This window comes from Microtus pennsylvanicus, chromosome 6 (genome assembly GCF_037038515.1).
Source record: "Microtus pennsylvanicus isolate mMicPen1 chromosome 6, mMicPen1.hap1, whole genome shotgun sequence".
NCBI lineage: Eukaryota > Metazoa > Chordata > Mammalia > Rodentia > Cricetidae > Microtus > Microtus pennsylvanicus.
Genome location: NC_134584.1, coordinates 90,857,894 through 90,870,124, shown reverse-complemented (window position 1 = coordinate 90,870,124; position 12,231 = coordinate 90,857,894). Strand labels below are relative to the sequence as shown.

The 12,231-nt window shown below is 37.8% G+C and overlaps 1 protein-coding gene, 1 long non-coding RNA gene and 2 pseudogenes across 2 annotated transcripts in view; 2 read left to right on the top strand and 2 right to left on the bottom strand.

Moving 5' to 3' along the window:
- LOC142852251 (ubiquitin carboxyl-terminal hydrolase CYLD-like) overlaps nt 1-12,231 on the bottom strand; it is an 81,969-nt gene that overhangs the window by 12,195 nt on the left and 57,543 nt on the right. The window contains exons 9-10 of the mRNA XM_075976840.1: nt 1,781-1,922; nt 554-676 (exon numbers count right to left, since the gene is read on the bottom strand). Coding sequence (XP_075832955.1) covers nt 554-676; nt 1,781-1,922 — 265 coding nt within the window. The remainder of the gene's footprint in view (nt 1-553; nt 677-1,780; nt 1,923-12,231) is intronic.
- Nucleotides 7,261-7,932, top strand: LOC142852703 (small ribosomal subunit protein eS7-like; annotated as a pseudogene).
- LOC142852252 (uncharacterized) lies at nt 8,134-11,968 on the bottom strand. Its single transcript, XR_012910946.1, has 3 exons — nt 11,907-11,968; nt 9,217-9,333; nt 8,134-8,233 (listed from the first exon to the last, which is right to left on the bottom strand). It is a non-coding gene; the product is annotated as an uncharacterized LOC142852252 (long non-coding RNA).
- Nucleotides 10,870-11,783, top strand: LOC142852702 (small ribosomal subunit protein eS7-like; annotated as a pseudogene).

Sequence of the window (12,231 nt, the reverse complement as noted above, 5' to 3'; positions counted from 1 at the left end):
TAATCTTTATTTTCACTGTTAAGAAAAGTGTATCACAAAGTTTAAATTGATCACAGTTGGACTTTAAATTGCATAGTTTGTTCTCTATGTCCCTGAGCTATCTGTTTCCTGATCACTGGCTAACCTAACTCTTCATCACATAAACGCCTTGTGAAGTCATCACACATCACCATCATGCATCAAAGTCTTCCTACATGGTCTTCTGCACATTTACAACTACCTTAGGAAAGGAGTAAAAGAAGACCCAAATAAATTCTTTTAAACAAACAAAATACCATGTCACTTTAATATACCTCACTTGATTCTAGTGCAATGTCATTGCTACCTTGTAGTGCATGACTCCAAATGAATCCCATCATTTTACAGAATGCACTGCCCAGAATAAACAACACATAAACAGAGGACGAAACATAAAGGTTTTAAAAAGTCAGTATTCCATGAGAACTAACTTCTTTTTTTTTTACTACATGAGTCCAGAGCATAAATTAATTACTATACAAGAAAACAGTAAACAGAACACCAACTAAAGACAAAACACATGTCTTCTACTTACATTCTCAGAGGATTAACTATTGCTGTCCTCAGTAGCTCCTGGGTCTCACTATAATACTCTATATCAGTTTTTTCTTTGGGTCTGATCAAAACCGTATCCAGGACAGAACTAAAAGCAAATAAGCTGCAAAATAAAAGAATATTTTCCTCATGTTATAAAAACAATAATATTTGAGAAAGATTCTTAAAGGTGTAGAAAGAGGCAAAGGGATACCACTGGTCTAAGAACTCATGGACAGACCACACAGGCCCTGTGCTCAGTACCCGGAGACCCTGCAGATCAGGACCAGAAACACCAAGACTGCACCATACACGTGAAGGTTGAAAACACGCCAGAGAACATTATGAAAGAAGCTGGTTTACATAAATGAAGAGAGGCCTGGAAATCAGTCACACACACACAGACAACATAGGGAGAAAGTCAGAGACTGGTCAAGACCAGATCAGACTAGTCAGGACAAATTCATCTCATTATCATAAGATAGGCATTTCCTTATAATAACTTGTGAGTGATTAGCAATAAAAATTTGCTGGCATCAAAGAAAATCAATTTAGTTAAAATAAATTTTTATCAGCAAATCTAAGGAATATTATAGCAATGCTTGCTTGCTTGTTTAATCAAAAGTATTCCACCAATGAAAAGACCCACCTTTATTCTGCTCTCTCCTTTAAAATCCTAACTTCCATACTAACTTCCTAACTCTTGTGGCACAGCCTACGGAGTGGCAGATCCACTTAACTGGCAGTGCACAACCCTTACGGCTACAGATTCAATCTTCATAGCCTAATGATCCTTGCTGTTCAACTTGATCCACTTTAGGGAAAACTACACAAAGGAGGGCAACAGTGATCCCATGGAAAGTAATTTTTAATATTAAGAATTTTTATGATCATCTCGATATTCCAGAACACATGCAGCACGCAATGCCAATAGCTTGCTGCAGGTTACTTGGCACAAGTGCCATCATCTACACTGAAGGCAGATGTCCTCAAAGTATCTGTTCACTCATTATTCACTGCAGTATTTTTATATTAGTGCTTTGGATCTAGGAATAGGATATGAAATTCTTTAGTCACTCAGGACCAAATCTCATGATCTTTCCTAACTGTCAGTTTCTCTACATCAAAGGCATCTGGCACCTTCTTTCATATACACACACACACATACCTGTCTCCCCTCTCCCCCACACAGCACTATTTACACTTACTGCAGAAAATAGGAACTTACCAGAATAGAGTTGAGTCCAAGTAACAAGAATTGTAATGGCCCTGGATGCCTTTCTTCTTTCCAATCATTATCTTTAAACCTTCTTTTTCCATCTTTGGTGGAGTATTTTCGTCTACTACTTCACTTAAGTAGCCTCCAAATGCTGAAAAGATAAAAAATAAAAATAATTCTTTTAAATCATGACCGTATATATTCATATGCATGTACATATATATCATTTAAAGTATATTTTGGCATCCTCTGCATTTTTTTACTTTAGTTAACTGATATTTATCTGGACTTATAAAAATGTGATTATTCACTTTCAACATCATTCCTGTCATATAGAGTTTAGAAAATTAAGTCAATTAAGCATCTGTCAAAGCATATTTTGTTACTTGTCCAAAATGTTTCATTTTCAAGTATAAAAAAAAAACAAGTTTCCAAAATATTCTTCAACATTAAGAAAAATGTTTTTCATGAAGATGTTTTCCCTATTTTCCCCTGCTTGACTCTCACTATTGTTAAGGGAAAGGCCAGCATCAGCAAGCTAGTGACAATGAAAAGAATTGTCCTCCATCTGTCAAGCCAACTGCATCCCCAGACTGTATCAGATTTCTTCATAAGGACATCCGAAATGAGGTACTTAAAAAGATGCGGAGGGGCAAGTTATTGCTAAAGGGACCACATTTTCATTTCTACCACCCACACTGCCAAAAATTTAATGTCTATAATCAATAAAAGAGAAGAAAAAACACCGTCTTTCAGTCTTTAGACCCTAAACACTTTTCCTAACTCTTCTTTCAACATATCTCCTCTTAGGACAACTCTCTTATGCACCAAGTAAGAATCTTTTCCAACTTCGAAACTTGATGAACACTGGCAAGTAAATAAAACATTTAAACACTGTCACCCTCAGATGCTAAAAAGTAGCAAGAAACAGTCATTCCAGATGGGTAAATAAATTAAAAGTATCCAATTACCTAAAGAATTACACCTTTCAATCTGATTGTAAACAGGCTCCAGGAACTCAAACCTAGAGTCGGGTCTGCAGCTGTTAAGTTTCACGAACAGGGCCTTCTTCAAGTCGCAGGTGAAATAGCGCGTGCCCCTGAACGTGCCATCTGTACAGCCCGCACATTCATCCTCCTGAAAAAGAAAGGTTTTGGTATGTGTTACACCGGGAAGAGCTGTGGAGTTTTCACTTTTTCTGAATTTCTTTTTCAAATCTTTTCTGAACAGATCAGCACGAAGGAAAAGGGACTGACTAACTGGTGCTTTGGCCCTCAGCTGGTGGTTTAAGAAAATAATTCTTTAGCCCTCCGGGAAGTATTTGATGCATTTCCTTTCAAAATACATGCTTAGAGCTTCCTTGGTTTACTGAGTTTCCCTGAGCCATTTCAAAAGTATTAACAATGGGCAGGAGTAGATAAATTACCTAGTTCCTCACCAGCAAGAAGACAAGTGAAAAAAAGTTAAAAACTATATTTAGGTAATGGCTAAATTTATTCAAGTTCTCCCTCCTGGTTATGAAATATCACACAATATACTTTTTTAGAGCCAAAAATAAAACCTTCCCTTCTCCCAAAGACTCCAAACATGATTAATTTTAAAGTCAGTCATATCCCTGAACTGACTGCAATGGGAGGAGGCTAAAGAATAAGAAGGAAAACTGGTCACTGAACTGCTTTCTTTGCTGCATTCTGTTTGTATGTGGAGACTACATGTTCTAGCCTAAAAATCAATCTATTCCTTGATCACAAACAAACATGAGGAATAAGTGGGTGAGAAGCCTTAGCAATGCAAAGGGTGAAGGTAAGCAATACTATATTTCCTCTACTACTGGATTTTTTTTGAGAAAAAATAACTTGCCAAGAAATTATCTAATAGAGGAAAACCTAGTTTTAAAACCCATGAAGAAAAGTTGTAGATTTCAAGCCAAAATAAATTACCAGTTCCAGCCCAGCTAGCACGTCACTGAGCCCAGGCGGCTGGCCAATCCAACGGATAACCCCATAGAACGGGGGATTCTCTTTCACTTCAGCCAGTGAGCCCACCTCTAGGCCGTATGCATTAACAGAAGAAATGGGCAAAGGTGGACTCTCCTGGACAGGCGTGCTGTTCATCTCGCCGGTCACAGACTGCACTGACAGTGACAGTGGGCTGTGAGCAATGCTGCCGTTAGTATTGGGCATCTTGGTCAGGCTGAACGGTAGAGAGTGGAATCTGTTCTCGCTGGATAAGGAGTTCATGGAAGGAGGTTGTGGTGGAGGTGATGAATGTCCAAAGTCTGGAGACAGCTCTGTAAGTGACTTTGCAGGGTCTTCTGCAACTATGAAAAAATGTCCTTAATTAGAAAAGGCTGTTCAAGAACATTAAATATGACTGCATCTTCTAAAAACAATACAAAGTTCTAGTCTAACTGATCACATGATCCCTTTCCAAGTCTGCTTGAAAGCACTGTAAATTCATTGGCTCTGAATAATGTTCTTGCTCCTCTTCTCGACCTCCACAGTTTCCTGTCTCAGTAATCTGGCATTGGTCATCTAAGTCTAGTCAGTATCACATGGATTATATTCTTTCCCATTATATAATTAAGTTAGAAATTAGTATGAAGAGATATAAAAATTAAATAATAATTCTAAATTACCTCTGGAAGAACAGTCAGTGCTCTTAATCTCTGAGCCATCTCTCCGGCCCAGGATGAATGAATTCTAGAGAGAGGCAGGTCATGTTGCCTATGCTCACAAAACCCCACTCAGGGCGAGAATCAGATGTGGCAAATACCCACTCAGGTCACTTTCTGTGTAAGTATATATGTAATCTAGAGTATGCAACTGTAGATTTTACTGTGTGTTTTAGCTTATAACTGAATCCATGTCATAAGCAGTCATCATAGAGACTTAGAACACTATATTTTCATTTAGTTTACTGAATCTACTGAATACAAAGCAGTGTAGAAGCACTAGGAACTTACAGAAAATACAGGCAAATAACCAAAACCACATCAGGGACACTTAACCTAACCTAAGAGAGTGAGTGAGTACAGCACAAGGAAAGGTTTCAGTTTAAGAGGTGAAGAGCAGTGAGCCAGACCATTGAACTGGAGGAACTAGAAGGATTTCCAGGTAATTAACCTGCACAGATGAAGGAAATAAATACATGAAAGGAGAATGATATCTAGGAAACAAGGAAAGTTAGTGTGTTTTAAAGAAAGTAAGATAGGCAAGACTTTAAATGAGTCACTTCATTTCTAGAAAAAGTTGATCCTAAGCAGATGTATTAAGACATAAGAAAAAACTGCTGGGCATAGTGGTGTACACTTTTAATCTCAACACTCAGGAACCAGAAGCAGGTGAGTCTCTGTGAGTTCGAGGCCAGTCTGGTCAACAGAGCTAGTTCTAGGAAAGCAAGGACTTTTTATACAGAGAAACTCAGTCTCGGGTTAAAAAAAAACAAAGCAAAACAAAACCCAGACTAATAACATATTTCAAATGTATCCTCAACACTAATAACAGTGTAGTTCAAACTATGTTTAATATTTTAGTTCAGCAATATTGTCATATTAGCTATGATCTATTCACTGTTTCCAAAATTAACAAATATTGACGAAAAAGTCACTTCCCCTTACATATTAAACAGAGGGTACCATTATAAAGAGGACTAAAATTATAGATTACCTTCATCAATATACCATGAATTTTTGGATTTGGATGGTTGTTGTGAGTCAACAGATGACGCACATAAGGTATGAAATAATCCAGAACTGCTTATACTTCCTGGGTCTGAGGTAGATCCTATGGAACAAGAAAAGTTCCTTTTTAAAAAGCCAATATGTTATAAAAAGAAATTTTATAAATAAATTAACATACGTATGGTATAACAACTTCTCACACAACTAATATACATAGTATTGTATTATCTTCGGCTTTAAAAGTTTGGTAATTAGTCAACACAGAAGAGAGTAGGAGTTATAAAATTAATATAAAAGTGAGCCTTTTATATTAAAGCTCTAAGAAACCATTCTGGTGGTCAGTGGTGACACGAGCCTTTAATCCCAGCACTTAGTAGAGGCAGGCACATCTGAGTTTGAGGCCATCCTGGTCTATTGAGCAAGTTCCAGGACACTACAGACTATCTAAAGAAATCTGGACAAAAAAAAAATCATTCCATGTAGTCTATTTTTCAATGTCACCTCTACTTTGATGACATTACTGGCTCACAAATTTCACCTCTATCATTCATACCATATAACAGTGGTTTTCCACCTTCCTAATTCTGCCACCCTTTAATACAATACCTCAAACTGTGGCAAACCCCAACCAGAAAATTATTTTCATTGTTACTTTATAACTGCAATTTTACCACCTTTATGAGTTGTAATATGAATATCTTTCTTTTCCAATGGTCTTAAACGACCCCAATAAAAGGGTCATTCAAACCCTAAAGGGGTCCCGATCCACAGGATGACACCCCATTGCAGTCAACAAAAGAACATGCAGCAGTGTTATAGAGCCTAGACATACACAAAATTCTTTCACCAAGGGCTGTGAAGTGCATTCTATGATGGTCACATGATGTGGGATTCCCCTCCGCATGCTGTGAATACCATTGGTTAATAAAGAAATTGGTTTGGCCTGATAGAGTTGAACAGAGCTAGGTGGGGAAAACTGAATGCTGGGAGGAGGAAGGGCAGAGTCAGTGAGAAGCCATATAGCCCCACAGGAGATGCCAGAACTTTACCTGGTAAGCCACAGCCTCGTGGCAATACACAGATTAATGGAGATGGGTTAATTTAAGATGAGTTAGCCAGAAATATGCTTAAGCTATTGGCCAAACAGTATTGCAAATAATAGGGTTTCTGTGTGATTATTTTGGGGCTGAGCAGCTGGAAACAAACAAGAGGTCTCATAAAAAAAGTCACACACAAAAATAAACTGCCGAATGATGCACTTCTCAGAACTCATCCCAGGAATAAGTGGCTCATCATTATAATTTCCCTTCATAAACTTCAAATGTGATCATACAAGCTGATGAACTAATTAAGTTAAAAAACATTCAGGTTTTGGGTGGATATGTCGCTCAGGAGTGGAGTCTTATATTACTTTGTGTAAGATGCCAGACTTGATGCAAGCACCAAAAAATAAAAAATAAAAATAAAAAAGTAATCTCAGTGTCTGGAACAATACCTGAGTAAAAAAGTACTTACCTAGCTTATAAGGTTCTGTTGACTTTGATCCCAAAATCACAAAAGAAATAATTTATTTTTTTTACATTTACAATATAAACATCTTAGAATTTTATTAACACAATTTTTTGCACTTTGTAGTTTAGGAGGATGGACCTCCGAGGCTCTGTGCCCTCGTTAGGGATGTGGTGGAATATTCGGCCTGTGCCTGTCATTGGCGGACAATGTAGTCCACGACCCATATGACCAGTGGTACTTTCCTCCTTTCAGGAGAAGGCCAGCATCAGCTCAAGCAACAAGACTAAGAAGCCTGATGACAAGAAGACATGACTTCGAGTCTAGCATCTCTCATGCACTGCTTGAGCTGGAGATGAACTCAGATCTCAAGGCACAGCTTGGAAACTCAGTATCACCCACCACAGCCAAGGAAACTGGTGATGGTCAGAAAGCAATCCTTATTTTAGCACCAGTTTCTCAGCAGAAATCTTTCCAGAAAATCCAAGTCTGGCTGGTTCATGAATTAGAGAAAAAGTTTAGTGGCAACCATGCAGTCTTCACTGCTCAAAGAAGATTCTGCCAATGCCAACTCAGTAAAGCAGTACAAAAAATAAACAAAAGCACCCAAAAGCTGCACCCTGGCAGCTGTACATAACACCATCCTTGGGGACTTGTTCTTCCCAAGTGAAACTGTGGATACTCCGTGTGAATGCATGGCAGTCAGCTCCTAAAGGTTCATTTAGACAAAGCTCAGCAGAACAAGCAGAACACAGGTCGAAACTTTTTCTGGTGTGTATTAGAAGCTCCCTCCCTCCCTCTCTCTCTCCCACTCTAGGGTTTTTCGCTGGAACTTGCTCTGTCAACCAGGCTGGCCTCAAACACAGAGATCCACCTGCCTTTGCCTCCTGAGAGCTGGGATTGAAGGCATGTAACACCGCCAGCTGTTCTCTCTCTTATCCAAATAAAAAGCTCCCTCCACCGCTCATAGGCTGGCCATTTCGGTGGTTTCTTTACTACATCCTCACTTAAAATCATGTACATAAAATTTTAGTTTACATAAAGTGTAGGAACAAATTATATGTATACATATATATACATATATATATATATACACACACAATAACATATAGCTTATTTAACATCTTGGAGAATCATATTATCATGTAAACTATCAAGAATGGCCTCCATACCTGTAACGTTTGGTTCATTATGACTAGATAAAGCGTTGTCACCAACACCTCTTGACAAAAAGGCAAGTTCTGGAGACCTCCTTTCCGGTGTCATGCTCTCTGAAATAGTAAACATGCTTTTTAACTATATATGGAAGAAACATAGTTTAGCATAAAAAACAAAGAAATCCTTTCCAACAAAAAAAGCACAATCTTTATAGTCTTACAGATTCACGTTAAAGACTCCACAGTACTGAAAGGTAATTCCTCAGGTGAAAAAAAATCAACACTGTACTTAAAAATATAATTTCTGTAAGAAAATGTAATCATCAGTTATCAAAATGCTTTAATTTTTGAAAAGTTAATCAGATGCAGTCAATTTTATTTGAAGTTTTAAAAAGCTTTAAAGAAAACCTTATTCATAATTTTTGTTACATTTTTCAGATCAGCATGCCCAGCACAACCCTACACATTACAGCGTTTTACACTCAAGCGTTTATGGAGTGCGCCAAGATAAACATGGACAATCTGTTTACTGTAAAAACCGGAGCCTTTACATGCCCACGTGCATGGACAACCTCTAACCAATGTGCTGCACTAAACTGACTTGATAAAACTTTCTCAGCCACCCAAGTATGCTGGATCAGTGTATTTCACAGAACACAGCTTGATAAAAACCTGGGTAGGAGACAAATCAGAGTTAGGAATGCACTCACTACTAAGTATGTTTCCACCTTTCAACATAACATGCATTAAGAATAACAAATATGTATACAAACAAATGCAAACAGGAAAAGCAGAGAATTACACACAAATCAATAATGCAAGTTCTAGGACAGCAAGGACTTTTTATACAGAGAAACTCTGTCTCGAGAAAAAAAAAAAGCAAAACAAAACCCAGACTACTAACATATTTCAAATGTATCCTCAACCCTAATAACAGTGTAGTTCAAACTATGTTTAATATTTTAGTTCAGCAATATTGTCATATTAGCTATGATCTATTCACTGTCCAAAATTAACAAATATTGATGAAAAAGTCATTTCCCCTTATATATTAAACAGAGGGTACCATTATAAAGAGGACTAAAATTATAGATTACCTTCATCAATATACCATGAATTTTTGGATTTGGATTGTTGTTGTGAGTCAACAGATGACGCACGTAAGGTATGAAATAATCCAGAACTGCTTATACTTCCAGGGTCTGAGGTAGATCCTATGGAACAAGAACAGTTCCTTTTTAAAAAGCCAATACGTTATAAAAAGAACTTTTATAAATAAATTAACATGCGTATGGTATAACAACTGCTCACACCAATAATATACATAATATTGTATTATCTTCGGCTTTAAAAGTTTGGTAATTAGTCAACACAGAAGAGAGTAGGAGTTATAAAATTAATATAAAAGTGAGCCTTTTATATTAAAGCTCTAAGAAACCATTCTGGTGGTCAGTGGTGACACGAGCCTTTAATCCCAGCACTTAGTAGAGGCAGGCACATCTGAGTTTGAGGCCATCCTGGTCTATTGAGCAAGTTCCAGGACACTACAGACTATCTAAAGAAATCTGGACAAAAAAAAATCATTCCATGTAGTCTATTTTTCAATGTCACCTCTACTTTGATGAAATTACTGGCTCAAGAATTTCACCTCTATCATTCATACCATATAACAGTGGTTTTCCACCTTCCTAATTCTGCCACCCTTTAATACAATACCTCAAACTGTGGCAAACCCCAACCAGAAAATTATTTTCATTGTTAGTTTATAACTGCAATTTTACCACCTTTATGAGTTGTAATATAAATATTTTTCTTTTCCAATGGTCTTAAACGACCCCAATAAAAGGGTCATTCAAACCCTAAAGGGGTCCCGATCCACAGGATGACACCCCATTGCAGTCAACAAAAGAACATGCAGCAGTGTTATAGAGCCTAGACATACACAAAGTTCTTTCACCAAGGACTGTGAAGTGCATTCTATGATGGTCACATGATGTGGGATTCCCCTCCGCATGCTGTGAATACCATTGGTTAATAAAGAAATTGGTTTGGCCTGATAGAGTTGAACAGAGCTGGTGGGGAAAACTGAATGCTGGGAGGAAGAAGGGCAGAGTCAGTGAGAAGCCATATAGCCCCACAGGAGATGCCAGAACTTTACCTGGTAAGCCACAGCCTCGTGGCAATACACAGATTAAAGGAGATGGGTTAATTTAAGATGAGTTAGCCAGAAATATGCTTAAACTATTGGCCAAACAGTATTGCAAATAATAGGGTTTCTGTGTGATTATTTTGGGGCTGAGCAGCTGGGAACAAACAAGAGGTCTCATAAAAAAAGTCACACACAAAAACAAACTGCCGAATGATGCACTTCTCAGAACTCATCCAAGGAATAAGTGGCTCAACATTATAATTTCTCTTCATAAACTTCAAATGTGATCATACAAGCTGATGAACTAATTAAGTTAAAAAACATTCAGGTTTTGGGTGGATATGTGGCTCAGGTGTGGAGTCTTATATTACTTTGTGTAAGATGCCAGACTTGATGCAAGCACCAAAAAAGAAATAAAAATAAAAAAGTAATCTCAGTGTCTGGAACAATACCTGAGTAAAAAAGTACTTACCTAGCTTATAAGGTTCTGTTGACTTTGATCCCAAAATTACAAAAGAAATAATTTATTTTTTTTACATTTACAATATAAACATCTTAGAATTTTATTAACACAATTTTTTGCACTTTGTAGTTTAGGAGGATGGACCTCCGAGGCTCTGTGCCCTCGTTAGGGATGTGGTGGAATATTCGGCCTGTGCCTGTCATTGGCGGACAATGTAGTCCACGACCCATATGACCAGTGGTACTTTCCTCCTTTCAGGAGAAGGCCAGCATCAGCTCAAGCAACAAGACTAGGAAGCCTGATGACAAGAAGACATGACTTCGAGTCTAGTATCTCTCATGCACTGCTTGAGCAGGAGATGAACTCAGATCTCAAGGCACAGCTTGGAAACTTAGTATCACCCACCACAGCCAAGGAAGCTGGTGATGGTCAGAAAGCAATCCTTATTTTAGCACCAGTTTCTCAGCAGAAATCTTTCCAGAAAATCCAAGTCTGGCTGGTTCATGAATTAGAGAAAAAGTTTAGTGGCAACCATGCAGTCTTCACTGCTCAAAGAAGATTCTGCCAATGCCAACTCAGTAAAGCAGTACAAAAAATAAACAAAAGCTCCCAAAAGCTGCACCCTGGCAGCTGTACATAACACCATCCTTGGGGACTTGTTCTTCCCAAGTGAAACTGTGGATACTCCGTGTGAATGCATGGCAGTCAGCTCCTAAAGGTTCATTTAGACAAAGCTCAGCAGAACAAGCAGAACACAGGTCGAAACTTTTTCTGGTGTGTATTAGAAGCTCCCTCCCTCCCTCTCTCTCTCCCACTCTAGGGTTTTTCGCTGGAACTTGCTCTGTCAACCAGGCTGGCCTCAAACACAGAGATCCACCTGCCTTTGCCTCCTGAGAGCTGGGATTAAAGGCATGTAACACCGCCAGCTGTTCTCTTTCTTATCCAAATACAAAGCTCCCTCCACAGCTCATAGGCTGGCCATTTTGGTGGTTTCTTTACTACATCCTCACTTAAAATCATGTACATAAAATTTTAGTTTACATAAACTGTAAGAACAAATTATATGTGTATATATATATACATATATATATATACACACACACAATAACATATAGCTTATTTAACATCTTGGAGAATCATATTATCATGTAAACTATCAAGAATGGCCTCCATACCTGTAACGTTTGGTTCATTATGACTAGATAAAGCGTTGTCACCAACACCTCTTGACAAAAAGGCAAGTTCTGGAGACCTCCTTTCCGGTGTCATGCTCTCTGAAATAGTAAACATGCTTTTTAACTATATATGGAAGAATCATAGTTTAGCATAAAAAACAAAGAAATCCTTTCCAACAAAAAAAGCACAATCTTTATAGTCTTACAGATTAGGTTAAAGACACCACAGTACTGAAAGGTAATTCCTCAGGTGAAAAAAATCAACACTGTACTTAAAAATATAATTTCTGTAAGAAAATGTAATCATCAGTTATCAAAATGCTTT